Consider the following 18,238-nt stretch of genomic DNA (forward strand, 5'->3'; position numbering starts at 1 on the left):
TACCAGGATGGGGAGCATACATACCAAGATGGAGGACATATATACCAAGATGGGGAACATACAAACCAAGATGGAGGACATATATACCAAGATGGGGGACATATATACCAAGATAGGAGACATATATACCAAGATGGGAGACATATATACCAAGATGGGAGACATATATACCAAGATGAGAGACATATATACCAAGATGGGAGACATATATACCAAGATGGGAGACATATTTATATGTATTGGGGTACATTAGAACAGGATAGGGGACATTACTACATAATAGGGGGGAGGGCAACCGTATGTCTTTATAAGATTTAGAACATTAAATGTATACTTACATATACATGCATTTGACCAACTCACGGAAATGGGAGGCCCAAGTCCAAGATTTGCACCGGGGCCCATCAAACTAGTTACGCCACTGAGCATACATATACACATTACATTTTTGGTGGCCCGGATGTGGCCAACATTCATCTAATGTCAAAGGCAACGAAGTTTCAGATACTACATGACACGGTGGATTACCTTGGCCAGATTCTGCCACAGTTCACACAGGTAATCAAAAACTTGTGCGTGGATCTCGGGATTGCTTATGTTATTGACATCTCCCAGGATGCCCAGCATTCTCCGCCACATGACGGTTGATACGTCGGAATGCCAGCCGGTCAGTGTCCCACCCGCCATCACACTGCAGCTCTCCAGCGGAAATTCACAGGGCTCTGGAAAAGAAAGCAAGTAGCGGGACACTCCGAAAAATATACATCAACTGTAAAAACCCCATGCAAAAGTGTATAGGGCACTGGCGATAGTATAGCATTGCCCACCCTAGAGCCTAGAAGGCTTTCTCGGACAGATCGCTATAGGCTCACTTGTCGTATAATGAGGATTTATACGATTTTCTAACTTTTTGTATTTCTAGCCTTTGTAATTTTCATGGTCTGTTCTTCATACATTGTGGCTAAAAGCCTGTTCTGGTAATGTCTTACTCATATATGCGCTGCCCGAATGGGAATAAGCCGTCTTATGGCAACATAGACCGTGCTCGATGGCTGTACTCAGCCCAACCGATAGGTCTCCTTACCTGAGCTAACTGATCCACAGGCAGTGAGCTCCGGACAAAAGACCCCACCAGTCAGGCTGGCTACTGCAATCAGAACATGGTGCATGTTTCATGGAGGTATGAAAATGGCTTAGACTGGGGCCACACGGGGATTACTACGATCCTCTCGCATGACACTCGGCTCACGCTGGCAGTACAGCAGAGCCGAGTGTCATGCGAGTGTCCCTGCGACTGTGCTCCAATTGCGAGATCGGACCACAGCTGCGGGGGCGGGCCGGCGCTGAGGAAGGGAGGGACGGCGCTGAGGAGGGGAGGGACGGCGCTGAGGAGGGGAGGGACGGCGCTGAGGAGGGGCGGGAGGGATTTATCTCCCTCTCTCCTTCGTTGCCAGCTATTGCCATTCTCGCCCTGCACTCGCGGTACACTAGTGTAATGCGAGTGCAGTGCGATTTTTCTCTCACCCCATAGACCTGAATGGGTGCGAGAGAAACAAGACTCGCATTGCACGAGCAGCATGCTGTGACTGTTTTCTCGGTCCGATTAGGGCTGAGAAAATAATCGCTTATGTGCGCTGACACAGGCTAGAATTGGTCCGAGTGGATTTTTTTATCGCACTCCACTCGCACCGATTTTCATGCCGTGTGTGTTAGGCCTTAAAGGGAATCTGCCGCAGCTATCCAAAGCTGTCTACATGTACATTCAGGTCATAAAAAGTGAATAAAATGATACCTTCATATCTGCAACCAATGTCTTATTCCAAAGAAATCCATGATTTTCTTTAATATGTATATGATCTGCTAAGATCTACAGGCTGGAGAATAGTCTCCATGAGAATTGGCCTCCAGAGATTATTTTAAATGAAAGGTGACATTACCAGTGTGAGACATGTAATGACTGACAGTCTGCTCTCCTGACTCACTGCAGTGTGTGATTACAACTAACACGGTACAGCAAAAGTGATCTTTGTCTCATTACAAACACAATTGACGCTTCAGCAAAATAGTGATAGAGGGAGCAGATGGCTCCCTGCTCCATCATTGTGTTCCCTGAGGATGCAAATACCATTAAAATCAAAATGCCAGGACCCACCAGCTTATGGTCCCCGTAATACCCTCGTGGTCTGCCGTATGGGAGTTACACCGAGTGCTAAAATTGAACAGAGGACCACCATGGTCTTCTTGCTGATCAATGCTGTAATCTGACCGCAAAGGAAGCGCAACACTGACACCTACAGGAACAAACCCTGAACAACACTGCACGGCCGAGACAAATTTTTACCGTATTTTGCGGATTATAAAACGCACTTTTCCTCCCAAAACTTTGGGAGGAAAATGAGGGGTGCGTCTTAACATCCGAATGTAGCTTACCGGGGGGTTGTGCAGAGGGGTCAAAGGAGGCAGGAAGATGCTCCAAGCAATGCACTGTGCTGCCGGTCTGTGCGACGCTGTTCTGTTTGGAGCCGCTCCGTTCTGCTCTGGGCACGGGCTGCTCCGTTCTGCTCTGGGCACGGGCTGCTCCATCACCAGCCCTGCACAGAGCAGAGCGGCGTCGCCGGCCCCGCACAGAGCAGCACCCGCAGTGAGTATCTGGGCCCCCCTGTATACTACTTGCAGTACTCCACTACCGCCCCTGCCTCCTGTGACCCCCACTCCGCTGCTGCCCCCTCTCCCTGGTAAGACACCACCAGATTATAAAATGGACCCCATATTTTTCTTTAACCTTTTATTTCCCTCCAAATTTGGGAAGCATCTTATAATCCGGTGCGTCTTATAAAACGAAAAATACGGTATATGGTGTTTATCTATAGAATTCTGCAATCTTTCATTCTCCGCTGTACACGTTATTCTGAAAAATAAATCCTTTAGATTCTTAATATAACAGGTTCTTGCTATGCTGAGAGCAACATGATGGAAGAACAGAAACCACGATTCTAGCGATATATATCACTTACTGGGCTGTTAGCTGCAGTTTTGATATTATCATTGTTTTATCTGCAGCAGATCTACTAGTTCTCTGCAAAATGCCCTGACCACTGATTAGCAGCTTTCCGTCTATGCACAGCATACACAAAAAGCAGCCAATCAGTGGTGGGTAAAGGGTTAGACACAGCTCATGAATATGAAGGACTACATGGCAGCAGGTTTACTTGTCCTCTAGTGATAATCTGCTGCTGATATTATGAAAACTACAGCAAGCAGCCCAGTAAGTGACACATCACTGGAATCAGGATCTCAGCCCCGCCATCATTCTTCTCTCTGATTAGGTGGTAAAAACCTGGAGACAGATTCCCTTTAAGATACAATAAAACTACAAAACAATCCTAAATCATGAAAGTACTGTGTAATTTACCTATATCATCCGGCGTCTGCAGGACGGAGTGTTGCAGCTTTTCGTGCAGTTCTGTCTGTTCCGATGTGAAAGCAGCAGGGGACGGCGTCTGGGAGCGGGAGCCGTGAGCGGACACGGCAGGGGACACATTCTCAGAGCCTAAAACAGCATTACAAGGAAGTCACACTGCGATTTACTGCAAATGATAGCATTGTAAATAATCGCGGCTCTCAATCAGCTTCTCGTGCTAGGATCCAAAACACTATCACAGAGTATATATATTATTATATAGTCCTCAGCAGCCATAACACAACCCCTTTAACTAATGCTATATACACTAACAGCAACAAGTCTTCAACATGATCTTTACTTCTCAGGGAAGGTAAACCGCGGTCAGAGTTATCTGGCAATGGTGTATTCCCCTCTCCCCACTGAGAACAGACAGTGTTCCTCTATATAAGACGGTGTATGGACACATTTACAGGAGGGTTTATTGCTCCCTCTAGTGGCCTGTACATGAAAAGGTAGAAAAAAAACGGCTAGTGATGAACAAACAGTACCACGCTCGGGTGCTCCTAACTAGTGATGAGCGGGCACTACCATGCTCGGGTGCTCCTAACTAGTGATGAGCGGGCACTACCATGCTCGGGTGCTCCTAACTAGTGATGAGCGGGCACTACCATGCTCGGGTGCTCCTAACTAGTGATGAGCGGGCACTACCATGCTCGGGTGCTCAGTGCTGGTAACTAGTGATGAGCGGGCACTACCATGTTCAGGTGCTCAATACTGGTAACTAGTGATGAGCGGGCACTACCATGCTCGGGTGCTCAGTACTAGTAACTAGTGATGAGCGGGCACTACCATGTTCAGGTGCTCAGTACTCGTAACTAGTGATGAGCGGGCACTACCATGCTCGGGTGCTCAGTACTGGTAACTAGTGATGAGCGGGCACTACCATGCTCGGGTGCTCAGTACTCGTAACTAGTGATGAGCGGGCACTACCATGCTCGGGTGCTCAGTACTAGTAACTAGTGATGAGCGGGCACTACCATGCTCAGGTGCTCAGTACTGGTAACTAGTGATGAGCGGGCACTACCATGCTCAGGTGCTCAGTACTGGTAACTAGTGATGAGCGGGCACTACCATGCTCGGGTGCTCAGTACTGGTAACTAGTGATGAGTGGGCACTACCATGCTCGGGTGCTCAGTACTAGTAACTAGTGATGAGCGGGCACTACCATGCTCAGGTGCTCAGTACTGGTAACTAGTGATGAGCGGGCACTACCATGCTCAGGTGCTCAGTACTGGTAACTAATGATGAGCAAGCACTACCATGCTCGGGTGCTCGGTACTCGTAACTAGTGATGAGCGGGCACTACCATGCTCGGGAGCTCAGTACTGGTAACTAATGATGAGCGGGCACTACCATGCTCGGGTGCTCAGTACTCGTAACTAGTGATGAGCGGGCACTACAATGCTCGGGGGCTCAGTACTGGTAACTAATGATGAGCGGGCACTACCATGCTCAGGTGCTCAGTACTGGTAACTAGTGATGAGCGGGCACTACCATGCTCGGGTGCTCTGTACTGGTAACTAGTGATGAGCGGGCACTACCATGCTCGGGTGCTCAGTACTCGTAACTAGTGATGAGCAGGCACTACCATGCTCGGGTGCTCAGTACTCGTAACTAGTGATGAGCGGGCACTACCATGCTCAGGTGCTCAGTACTTGTAACTAGTGATGAGCGGGCACTACCATGCTCGGGTGCTCAGTACTGGTAACTAGTAATGAGCGGGCACTACCATGCTCGGGTGCTCAGTACTCGTAACTAGTGATGAGCGGGCACTACCATGCTCGGGTGCTCAGTACTCGTAACTAGTGATGAGCGGGCACTACCATGCTCGGGTGCTCAGTACTCGTAACTAGTGATGAGCGGGCACTACCATGCTCAGGTGCTCAGTACTCGTAACTAGTGATGAGCGGGCACTACCATGCTCGGGTGCTCAGTACTCGTAACTAGTGATGAGCGGGCACTACCATGCTCAGGTGCTCAGTACTCGTAACTAGTGATGAGTGAGCACTACCATGCTCAGGTGATCTGTACTCGTAACTAGTGATGAGCGGGCACTACCATGCTCGGTACTCATAACTAGTGATGAGCGGGCACTACCATGCTCGGTACTCGTAACTAGTGATGAGTATTGAGTTACGAGTACCCGAGCATGGTAGTGCCCGTTCATCAGTAGTTACGAGTACTGAGCACCTGAGCATGGTAGTGCCCGCTCATCACTAGTTACGAGTACTGAGCACCTGAGCATGGTAGTGCTCGCTCATCATTAGTTACGAGTACTGAGCACCTGAGCATGGTAGTGTCCGCTCATCACTAGTTACGAGTACTGAGCACCCGAGCATGGTAGTGCCCGCTCATCACTAGTTACGAGTACTGAGTACCTGAGCATGGTAGTGCCCGCTCATCACTAGTTACGAGTACAGAGCACCCGAGCATGGTAGTGCCCGCTCATCACTAGTTACAAATACTGAGCACCCGAGCATGGTTGTGCCCACCCATCACTAGTTACGAGTACTGAGCACCCGAGCATGGTAGTGCCCGCTCATCACTAGTTACGAGTACTGAGCACCCGAGCATGGTAGTGCCCGCTCATCACTAGTTACGAGTACTGAGCACCTGACTATGGTAGTGCCCGCTCATCACTAGTTACCAGTACTGAGCACCTGAGCATGGTAGTGCCCGCTCATCACTAGTTACGAGTACTGAACCCCTGAGCATGGTAGTGCCCGCTCATCACTAGTTACCAGTACTGAGCACCTGAGCATGGTAGTGCCCGCTCATCACTAGTTACGAGTACTGAACCCCTGAGCATGGTAGTGCCCGCTCATCACTAGTTACCAGTACTGAGCACCCGAGCATGGTAGTGCCCGCCCATCACTAGTTACGAGTACTGAGCACCTGACTATGGTAGTGCCCGCTCATCACTAGTTACGAGTACTTAGCACCAGAGCATAGTAGTGCCCGCTCATCACTAGTTACCAGTACTGAGCACCTGAGCATGGTAGTGCCCGCTCATCACTAGTTACCAGTACTGAGCACCAGAGCATGGTAGTGCCCGCTCATCACTAGTTAAGAGTACTGAACCACTGAGCATGGTAGTGCCCGCTCATCACTAGTTACGAGTACTGAGCACCCGAGCATGGTAGTGCCCGCCCATCACTAGTTACGAGTACTGAGCACCTGACTATGGTAGTGCCCGCTCATCACTAGTTACGAGTACTTAGCACCAGAGCATAGTAGTGCCCGCTCATTACTAGTTACCAGTACTGAGCACCTGAGCATGGTAGTGCCCGCTCATCACTAGTTACGAGTACTTAGCACCAGAGCATAGTAGTGCCCGCTCATTACTAGTTACCAGTACTGAGCACCTGAGCATGGTAGTGCCCGCTCATCACTAGTTACGAGTACTGAGCACCCGAGCATGGTAGTGCCCGCCCATCACTAGTTACGAGTACTTAGCACCAGAGCATAGTAGTGCCCGCTCATTACTAGTTACGAGTACTGAGCACCTGAGCATGGTAGTGCCCGCTCATCACTAGTTACGAGTACTTAGCACCAGAGCATAGTAGTGCCCGCTCATTACTAGTTACCAGTACTGAGCACCCGAGCATGGTAGTGCCCGCTCATCACTAGTTACGAGTACTTAGCACCAGAGCATGGTAGTGCCCGCTCATTACTAGTTACCAGTACAGAGCACCCGAGCATGGTAGTGCCCACTCATCGATAGTTACGAGTACTGAGCATGGTAGTGCCCGTTCATCACTACTGCATACCCATAAGGATTGTTTGATACTTAGTGATGTTGCAAACATTCCATCTCAGCTCATCAAAAGCCATACTTTTTCATTTTTCTGATGAAGTAATAGTGGGTAGAAATTTATTTTTTGGTTGGGTCAAAGGTAAAAAAACAAACAAAAAAAAACAAAAACCGGAGCAAATATGCTATTGATTTGAGGGTTTCGTAAGGACAGTGTTCACCAGAGCAAATGACCCAAAACCTTTATTCTGTAACAGGCCAATAGCTCATCATAATGCACAATTTCACCTGCTCTGGAGGTAGAAGTGGCCCCATACCTCTTGGGCCCCTGTGCGTCTGAATATGTCCGACCCTGTTCTGTAATTTATATTATTGCTGCTTTTAGAGACCAAGAACATTTCCTATGTTTACGAGTAAAAGCACAAGTCTTCCTTGCAGAAAATCAGCCCTCGCTTGTGACTTTCACTTGAGACATTTTAGGGTATATATGACTTTTTAATTATCTTTTATTGCACTTTTTCTGTATCCTTGACCATGATGAAGGAGTAGAGTCACGCCGAAACGCGTAGCCTAGAGTATAACAGCACTCCTTCACTGCCAGTTCTATGGTGTGGTGTCATTTTATAGGTGTAAATAAAAGTTACATTTTACTCCAGAACTTTGGATTATAAAGCAATCTTTGTTCTGCTGGGAAATATCTTTTTCATTAATGCGGTGAGACCTCTCTTCTTCCGTTCAGAAGCCTATGGCCTGAGCTACAATACCAAATGGAATGGATTACCGGTAAGCTGGCTCTTTTTTCCAATTTGAAAGGTACCAACACTTTTGGCTATGACTGTATATTGTTACATAGGTAAGGATGGTTGACCTCGGGGAGATCAACATCCAACACCGCGGAGACACCATCACGTGTTTCTCAACGCTGGCAGGAAACTAGCCAGGTCTTCCACCGGGAAGGAACAACCACGGGAAGGGCAGTCTCCAGTCAAGGAAACCGCCTATACCAAAACATGGTATCCATCCCCAGACAGCTGTTTCGGGGTACCCCGATGGATACCATGTTTTGGTATAGGTGGTTTCCTTGACTGGAGACTGCCCTTCCCAGTGAAAGACATGGCTAGTTTCCTGCCAGCGTTGAGAAACATGTGATGGTGTCTCCGCGGCATTCTTGTTTTGCATCTTTTCCTAGGGGGCCTTGTTCTAGTGTCACTGCGTTGAGAAACACGTGATGGTGTCTCCGCGGTGTTGGATGTTGATCTCCCTGAGGTCAACCATCCTTACCTATGTAGTCTTCTACTAGGCATTGCTCCCACTAGCCAGTTTCGTACTCCACACTGATGAGGGGGCAAATACCCCGAAACAGCTGTCTGTGGATGGATACCATGTTTTGGCCTAGGTGGTTTCCTTGACTGGAGACTGCCCTTCCCGTGGTTGTTCCTTCCCGGTGAAAGACCTGGCTAGTTTCCTGCCAGCGTTGAGAAACATGTGATGGTGTCTCCGTGGCATTCTTGTTTTGTATATTGTTACATGTCACTTTTTACGTCTCACCAGGAGAATGAATACCTGCGGTGACCAGCACATCTGCACACAGGGCCTGCTGGTTTAGGCTGCTGGTTTCGGAGTCGATGTGCAGCGTTGTCAGGCTTACAACCTCCGGTTCTTCAGTGCTAAGTTGTACAGACGCTGCATCTGTCTCTGTGGTGGGAACTGCCGAATCGTTGCCAAATGGGAATCCAGCTAAAAGAAACGGAAAAGCTATGACGGGTGCTGGTCCCCGTTATCACCTCTATTACACTGCTTTTAATTTTTGTCTACCTTCTCCTTCAAATTTCCTCCCATCATACTGGAAGGCATTGAACGAGTCGGAGTGGCTGTCTGAGCTCAGGAGGTCACTGCTGGCCGCACTCGCCGGGGAGGTCCATTCCGACGGGACCCCTGGATCATCGGCCGGACGCATTTGGCTATGTTTGTTTAGTGGGTCAGGCAAGTCTTTAGGAACCTCCAGACTGCCGGGACTGCTACCTCTTCTTGTCAAATTCTGGAAAACAATAGAAAGAGTAATCAGATAACTGCTGACTTAAGACACACCTTATACTGACGAGAAAACATTCAATTCTTACTGGAACCGCGCCGGACCTCAGCCTTTCGGCTATAAACTCATCCATTAGATCTGGGATGTTGGAGCTGGAGTTGAGGTCACTGTTCAGGGCACTTATCTGAGGAGCCAAGTCTTCTTTGGTGGCTACAAGGGAAATAAAAAAGAAAGAAATCATGGATTTTGAGAATTCTGCTCAATCCTCGGGCAGAAACAAGCAAGGAGGTATTGGGGCGGGTAAGGGAATAGACTGGTTAGGGGTGCAGCATGCGATTAAGGAGGGGGTTTCGCCGATCGTGTGTTTGGGATTAGTCATTTCTGAAACGCTTTGCAGGTTTCGGTATTAAGCAGTTAGTGGAATCTGGGTGGAATTCTAAAAGCAAGGTCATTCCTAGAAGCAGAGCCGGCAGGTTATAGGAGGAGGAAAGGACCACTTCAAATAAAGGAAGAAGTCTGCCCCACGTGCTCATCTTTTCCCGGATTTCCAAATCCATTCTCTATAGACCAAGCTGCTTTACACAAGAGAACAACCCAAAAAGAAAACCAGATAGCCGGTCAGTCATTTCTGGAGATCATTCTTATCCAAGCAAACTATAGTGTTGGCAGAGTCAACTTCATGAGTCCATATGTCAGGAGACGTGGTGTATGTACAGAGAAATGAAGAACAGTTAGCGGAACGCTTCATTGCAGTTGGGTTATTTGGTCAGAGGAGGACCTCATCCAACATGGGTTGTGGGAACAAAATCGTATGGAGCATGTCCTCCATCTGACAGGGAGGTCATCTTGTGTCTATACATGTAAGGAGACGTGGGTTACATACAGCGAAACGAAGAACAGTTAGCGGAACGCTTCATTGCAGTTGGGTTATTTGGTCAGAGGAGGACCTCATCCAACATGGGTTGTGGGAACAAAATCGTATGGAGTATGTCCTCCATCTGACAGGGAGGTAGTCTTGTGTCTATACATGTAAGGAGACGTGGGGTACGTACAGCGAAACGAAGGAGAACAGTTAGCGGAACGCTTCATCACAGTTGGGTTATTCGATCAGAGGAGGACCTCATCCAACATGGGTTCTGGGAATTTAATCATATGGACCGTGTCTTCCATTTGACAGGGAGGTCGTCTTGTGTGTATACATGTAAGGAGATGTGGGGTAGATACAGCGTAAAGAAGGAGAATATGGTAGTTAGCGGTACGCTTCATTGCAGTTGGGTTTTTCGGTCAGAGGAGGACCTCATCCAACATGGGTTGTGGGAATTAAATCCTATGGACCAGGTCCTTCATCTGACAGGGAGGCTATCTTGTGTCTATACATGTAAGGAGACGTGGGGTACGTACAGCGTAATAAAGGAGAACAGTTAGCGGTACGCTTCATTCCAATTGTGTTATTCGGTCAGAGGAGGACCTCATCCAACATGGGTCGTGGGAATTAAATCCTATGGACCATGTCCTCCATCTGACAGGGAGGTCATCATGTGTCTATACACACTACCATATCACTGAAGTTACAGTATATCAACTATAATAGGGGTGTAAAGCGAGAGAGAGAGATAGAGAGAGAGATAGAGAGAGGGACACACACACAGAGAAAGAGAAGGATAAAGAGAGAGTGCGAGAGAGAAAAGTGAGGAATGAAAGACAGTGAAGAGAAGTTGAAGAGGAAAAAAAAAAAAAAAGAAAAAAAAAAGGAAAAAAGAAAAATAAAAAAGGCGGAAAAAAGGCAGAAAAAAGGGAAGAAAAATAAAAAAGGAAAAAAAAGTAAAAAAAGACAAAAAAGGAAAAATAAAATAAAGGAAAGCGAAATAAAAAAGTAACAACGAAAAATAAAAAAGGCAAAAAAGTATAAAAAAAAAAAAAGGAAAAAAAGAAAGAAAGAACCAAAAATAGAAAGATAGAGAAAAAGTGTAGGAGAAAAGAAAGAAAGGAAAAAGAAAATAGGATAAATAAATAAAAAAAAAAGAACGAGGGAGGGAAACAGAAAATAGAAAGGGAGAGAGAAGGCAAGGGAAAGAGTGTGCAAGAGAATTAGAGTATAAAAAAAGATTAAAAAAAAAAGCAGAAAAAAAATGCTACAAAGTGAAAAAGAGAGAAAGAAAGAAAACAAAAAAATAACTGAACTCAAGTTTTCACCCGTTGGTTTCCAGTTCTCTAAATGCAGCCGGCAGTGGAAACAAAATGGTCATAGACAACTGTTCCTAAAAACCAGCGGAGCAAATCATAGGTCAATGTCGTCCATCGGTGCCAGTGCTGGATCCCAGAGCCTTAGATGCTGGAGATTATTAGCAATTTATTAATCATCGCATTGATCTGGGCATCATATTGTATTTGTGCCATCAGTGGTCCTTCTCAATCCTGGCCCAGTTTGCCTTGGCCGTCCTCGGGCACAGAATAAGGAAGCTGCGTTCAGGGGGCAATGACCAGCGCAGAGGAGGAGAGAAGACCCCAGTGGATGGGTCAGGGGATATAAGGATCACTTTGTAATATACAACTTAAAAAACCCCTTCTATATTGAGGTCAGGGACTCCATAGGGCTCGTAGAGTGGGCATATATTCAATCTTTTTGCCTAACTGAGAGAACATCAACCCAATGATAACCTGTGTACAGGACACACGGGCAAATGCTCATAAAAATGAAAGGCCCCGGCCTAAGTGATATTTAGATAGTGAACCAGACTGTGTTTCTCCCAGATACCAGCATTCCCACAGAGACACACAGACACTGGCACAACAGGGAACACTGAAAGCCGATGCTCGCGAGACACTGGTGCCGGGCGTGTTACATGGCACTGCGCTTCCATACATGTGGTGGTGACAAGGGTGACAATGGCAACGTGACATCAGTGAAGCAGTAGCGGAGACTGACTCCTCAGCACAAGTAAAGCTGTTAAACCTGCCCGTAAGCTTTCCTAAGTCCTGTCTACAATGCAGAGGCTGCAGGTAGGCTCCATACATGTCTATGAGGGGACTCGGTAGAATCGGGCATTGCAGTCTGTACTCTGTGAATGTCCAATCTGGGAAAGCGGCCTTAGACCGGGTTCAGATGGGGTATTTCACAATAATGCCTGGACTGATCGCGGGTCTCCAGACGACAACTTTCCTAAGAGCCTATATGGCTGTAAGTTGGGGTCAGTCCGTGACGGTGGAATGCTCCGTCTGAACCTTACGGATACAGTTTCACTCTTGCCCTCAGTAAAATAAAATACTTAGGAGCTTAGACAGGATCCCATGTTTAAAGGGGTTGGCCGTTCATAACCTCTATATAGGATAAGTGATCAATATAAGAACAGTCAGGATCACAAGGACAAGGGACCGGTGTCCCTCTGGAGAGAGTGCACGTGTGGATTACAGGTATGGTGGCTTCTCCCAGAGCGGATGGAGGTCACACACTAAGGCCGGGTACACATATCCGGCTTTTCGCCGGTTTGACGGATGCGGCGCACGCCAGTACAGTATGATACAGTACAGTGGCAGCGCCGCAACTTCCGGGTCACATGCTCCGGTCACATGACAGTATGTGACCGGAGCTTGTTGCGCTGCCAGTGTACTGTATACACTGTACTGGCGTGCGCCGCATCCGTCAAACCGGCGAAAAGCCGGATATGTGTACCCGGCCTAACACTACGCTCACTTGCAGGACCCTTGTGATTGTGGTGGTCCTAGTGATCAGACTCGTACCGATCATATATGGAAAGGTATAAATAACCCTTTCACATAACAAAAAGGTCTTCTAGGGTCAAGTATGGTCAACTGTGGCCAATTAAGGAGCCTCTGAATACAATCATGGAGGTTTCCAATCACAAGAAAAAGAGATTATGTCAATGTGAATCAGAAACGTGAGAACCTTTGCATGATACCATGATGAAAGCTGCATTACCGGGAGAGGACAACCCTTAGTATGAGGAAGTTGGTTCAAAATGAAACGGCCGAGTCAGAGGCAATGGCGCTGCTGAGTTATAAGGTAGTCGGAGCACCGTTGGGTGTCATATATGGCGCCTTCTACAGGGGACATTATATTACAGGGTCTGTGCACCTTATTTCGTGCAACTTTTCGCCCTGTAATACTGGCATATAATGGAGTGGACCACCTGACAGATCTCATTTGGTAAAGACTAGAGTTGAGCGAGTACCTAACTATTGGTACTCGCTATACTCATAATGATACTGTCTAATACTCACGTATTCATTCCGAATAGTGTGTGCAATGCAAGTCAATGGGGGAAAACTCGTAATGTAACGAGAAACCCGAATTCCGCACTATCGGGTTATCCGTTACATTGCGAATATTCCCCATTGACTTGCATTGCACATGTGCCGCCCCCGCGTTAGCAGCTGGGCTGCTCGGATCCGGATCCGCGGTTTCTTGATGGGGCATCCGGACCTGGGGGTCTCGCGGCCACTCGAATTAAAGGGATATTTACAGGGGATGGTGTACTGAGAGTTCGTGACGCCACTCGTGGTGTGTGGTAAGGTGAAGTACCACCGCTGCAGTTGGGAGTACCCAGTGACGATGGCATGGGCAGCTAGGTGTTTAACCCCTCCACGGGCAGGGGGAATGCCCCGGGATTCGGTGATGGTGACAGGGGTGTGCCGTTGGGGAGGTAAGGGGTCACTTGTGTACTCAGTCCAATAATGCTGACACCGACAACTTAGTAAACCAAAGTTCTGGACACCGCTGCCGCTGAGGGGAGCACATTTGGGTCCCGTTCCTGCTGGTGTTGCCTGATGATCTGTGACCTTTCCCTTGGCACCTTGTTCTCTTCTTGGTTGGCCCAAAAAGCTTGAAACTAGTTGGGTCCCGCTCCCCAGTGTGGCTAACTGAGGGAGCTTGCTCTCGGGGTTCACGCTTGGGATTTCCTGGACCGTTTTAGTGGAAAGTCCTATCCCTCTCGTTGCACTAGTACCCCGATTTTGGAGCGGGTGGAGAGCGGATCTTGAAGGCTTCGTCCTTGTCGGGTAAATTGTCAGGTCGCCTGAAGCGACTCCCTGACCTAGAGTCCACATACCCCGTCGTGCCCTGGTCCCAGCCCGGTGATGGTACAAGACAACCGGCTGTGCTCCTCGACAGTCCCCTTGTGACGATCCCCTGCGACCGGGGGTCCAGCAACTACCAGGCCCAGACCACCGTCTGCCACCTAGTGACTTCCAAGGAGCCCAGCTCCTGACCTCCCCTATCCTTCACTTCCAACACTGCACTGGCCTACTCCTGACACTCCTGACATCCCCTTAACCAACCCCCCATGTGGGTGACCCTATACCCCTCAGGTCGTCTACTGGTGTGTCTGGTGGGTGTGGTGCAGAGTGTTCCTAGGATTTTGACTAGCTGGTTTTGGCAACACCATGTAGTTGGGGATCTGTAACCAAGGAGGAGGTGGATACTGCACAGAAGGGCAGATTGCACAATACCCTGTGACGACCTGATAGGCCAGGGGGGGGGGGGTCACACACACTATTCGGAATGAATATGCGAGTATTAGACAGTTCAATAATAACAATACTAGGGCTCTTGTCAGTGTAAACCGGACAGGCTAGGAGAGGGAATCTACCTTCTCCTGTATTGGATTGATCTATATTCTATAATTCAAACGGTGGCTCTGCAAAATAGATCTTTCCTGGATGGAGACGCTGGGACTCTGCTTTAAACCTCAGCGGACAATATTCACACCAGTAATATGGCGTAACCTCTGGTCAAATATTCCAAGCGCTATTAAGGTTCAGAGAGTGGAGGTCCAGGTCACAGGGCCACGGATGGTATATCCTATGATGTCTCCATATGCCCTAGTATTATAACTGTGCTATGTGAGACTCCTGTGCTATCCAGGAGTCGAGAGATTGATTTGATATACTGACTATTTCTGTGAAATGTGGCTATCTATATGATATGAGGTGCTTTCACCTAACAACATCCCATTTATGCTGAGACAATTTTTTTCTGGCTAAAAGGAAGTCAAATATGCTTTATAGGAGATTTTAAGGCGTACCAAGCAGGCATATTTTGCTGCCGCTTTATTTACCTTGGTAGTGTTTCCAAGTGTTGTTGGCAATTTACCCCTGATGAACCCCCGAACATTAAGTTAGGAGGGGGAGAAACGCGTCGGGAGAAGCTTGGGGTACCAGCCTAATAGGTGGACCCAGGAGCTTGATCCTAACTGCTGTTTTTACAGTATCTTGACTGGAACACATGTTCAAGTCTAATTCAGGAACCAACAGAATTTAATTTATACGTTTGTCCTGTTTTACACAATTCACCTGGTGGTGGTGGGCATAGACCAGCTAAGAGCAGGGAAAGTCAGGGTTAGCCATCTGGAGCGGGGGGTGTTCAAAACATTAAGACACTCTCCGCTGGTAGGAAGGGCAAGTAGTAGATCCATGTAGCCCCTTCTAGACCTATATAGTCTATCCTACTATGCATTTCATACTATAATCCTGCACACTTCCTCTGCTCCTCATTTGGTCATACACTAGCACATTGTCTTTTGTCCTCTATGTTATAGACATTTGGTGTCTTTATATGTCCTTTTATGAATATAATAAAGAATATTTTTAGAGGTTGTGGTTTTGGGTGGTTTCTTTGCTCCTGAGTATGACCTACATTACAGCCACATTCACAATTCTGCTGCTTGGCCCTGGGCACGTCAGACCCATATGTGGCAGATTATTAACAGATTTAGTATAATATGGTACGTGGAATAAAAAGGCACCTATGGGGATGCAAATTACATAAGGATGCAACCTGGGCGAGTTCAGCTCTGCAGCCTGCAGAATTGTGAATGCAGCTCTGGAGTCTAATACACGCTATATGTGAAGATCAGTACAAGATAAGCAATGTAATGGATTACAATATTCCACATATAGTACTCTACACACTGTATAACTGTAAGATTGTGCTCACAGGTCATACACTGTAAAGGGATGGTCTCACCTTAGTAAGGGGTGTAACAACATTTAATGAATGACCACTAGGGGTCCGACCTGTGTGGACCCCCGTAATGGAAGGACCACAGTGCTGCAGTGTCTCCACAGTTTTTCCCTGCCGTGTTCAATCATACGGGGTCAGATGCTGCTCCCACTATAGTCAGGAGACTGGGAACGCCGCAGGGGAAAAAGCCCCCCCCATTCTCAGGAACAGTGGAGACCCCAAAGGTTACAACCTCTGCAATAACTAAAGTGGTTTTCGCCTTTCAAAAAACGTTTGGTTCTAAACTTTGGAAGTTTAAAAATAAAAAACAGTTGAAGTATTCCCACCCTCCCTGGGTCCAGCATTGGCGCTGGGCAGCTGCCTAGGTCTTCGTTAGTTATCTGCAGCACTGACGTCACGCTGACAGTGCTACGGTCAATCAGTAAGTTCAGCTGCTGGTGTCATGTATATGGGCAGAGACGCTGATATGTGATGGGCTGCAGTGCTGTCTACATGACGTCAGTGCTGCAGACACAACAGGGGCAGCTGCGGGAACTCAGACTAAGTATTACTTACCCTCCCCAGGTCCAGCACTGTTTTTTTTTCTTTATATAACTAACAAAACGTATACTCAAAAGTGTTCTGAAATGGAACAATCCTTTAAACGGGTTGTTTAGCTTTGGAGTACAAGTCTGCAGTCATCTTATATGACTGAAGACTTGTGAATCTTCAGAGAGCGCAGTGTGCGCACTGTCAGGATTCTCTGATGCCAGGAACTCGAAGCTGCATGATGCAAGTTTGCGATTTACATACATGCAGTCACATGCCAACTAGACATGTGCAGCCTCGCTCAACACCAGTGAATTGAGTGGAGCCAGGCACGTCTAGTTGTAATGTGGCCAGAAAACTTCTGAATCCTCACAGTGTGCAGTGTACTCCCTGTCAGTATACTCGAAGGTGCGTGACGCAAGTATGCGATTTGCATACATGCAATCACATGCCAACTACACATACACAGCCTTGCTTAAAACCAGTGAACTGATTGGAGACGGGCACGTCTAGTTGGAATGTGGCCAGAAAACTTCTGAATCATCACAGCGCGCAGTGTGCTCACTGTCAGGATACTCGAAGGTGCGTGACGCAAGTATGCGATTTACATACATGCAGTCACATGCCAACTAGACGAGTGCAGCCTCGCTCAATACCAGTAAATTGAGTGGAGCCGGGCACGTCTAGTTGGAATGTGGCCGGAAGTATTCAAATTGCCTCTATCGCCGAATCCTGACAGTGTGCTGTGAATTCGCAAGTCTGCAGTCAAAAAGAGTGACTGCAGTCTTGTACCCGGAGGCCGGACAACCCCTTTAAGGGTTGACATATCCTAGTAATAAGCGGTCACCTACTTAAATGGGAACACGCCTTTCAGTGTGACCTGGATACATGTTCACATATCAGCAATGAGAATCAGCATGAATTAAAAGAGAATTAATTTCCACCAACAATTACACTGATTGGTCCTTTAAAAAAAAAAAACAAAAATGCTAATTTAGGGGTATTATGGTTCCAGCAAAAAGTTCAGTTTTTTGTTTTTCTAACTCTTACAATGATATTGGATGCAATTTTTTTTAAATCATTTAATTAACTTTTGATACTTTTTGGGGAAGAATGGAGAAAAAAAAAAGAAGCTATTTGAGTACAGTTTTTTATTTTTACATTTTAAAGGGAATCTGTCAGCCCGATTTTGGCATTTAATCTGAAAGCAGCATAATATAGGTGTTTAGACCCTGATTCCTGGGACGTGTCACTTACTAGACTGTGTGCTGTAGTTTGAATACAATCAGTGTTTACTGGAGGACTAGTTCAGTCTAGATCACGTATAACCCCACCCTCATCACAGATTGGCAACTTGCTGACAATGCGTATACAGGCAGTAGCCAATCAGGAGTGCGGGCGGGGTTATACACGGCCCAGACGTCTTAGGTCTGTTACATCCACAGCAGAGAAACAAGGATTTTTTCTTTGAAAACTACACCA

At 47.3% G+C, this 18,238-nt stretch overlaps 1 protein-coding gene across 5 annotated transcripts in view; it reads right to left on the reverse strand.

The window, feature by feature from the left end:
• RALGAPA1 (Ral GTPase activating protein catalytic subunit alpha 1) overlaps positions 1–18,238 on the reverse strand; it is a 371,616-nt gene that overhangs the window by 184,483 nt on the left and 168,895 nt on the right. For all 5 annotated transcript variants that reach the window (XM_075330777.1, XM_075330774.1, XM_075330775.1 and 2 more), the window contains 5 exons: positions 9,338–9,459; positions 9,033–9,255; positions 8,781–8,954; positions 3,413–3,550; positions 529–722 (listed from right to left, as the gene is read on the reverse strand). In XM_075330777.1, coding sequence (XP_075186892.1) covers positions 529–722; positions 3,413–3,550; positions 8,781–8,954; positions 9,033–9,255; positions 9,338–9,459 — 851 coding nt within the window. The remainder of the gene's footprint in view (positions 1–528; positions 723–3,412; positions 3,551–8,780; positions 8,955–9,032; positions 9,256–9,337; positions 9,460–18,238) is intronic.

This window comes from Anomaloglossus baeobatrachus, chromosome 12 (assembly GCF_048569485.1).
Source record: "Anomaloglossus baeobatrachus isolate aAnoBae1 chromosome 12, aAnoBae1.hap1, whole genome shotgun sequence".
In the NCBI taxonomy this organism is placed as follows: domain Eukaryota; kingdom Metazoa; phylum Chordata; class Amphibia; order Anura; family Aromobatidae; genus Anomaloglossus; species Anomaloglossus baeobatrachus.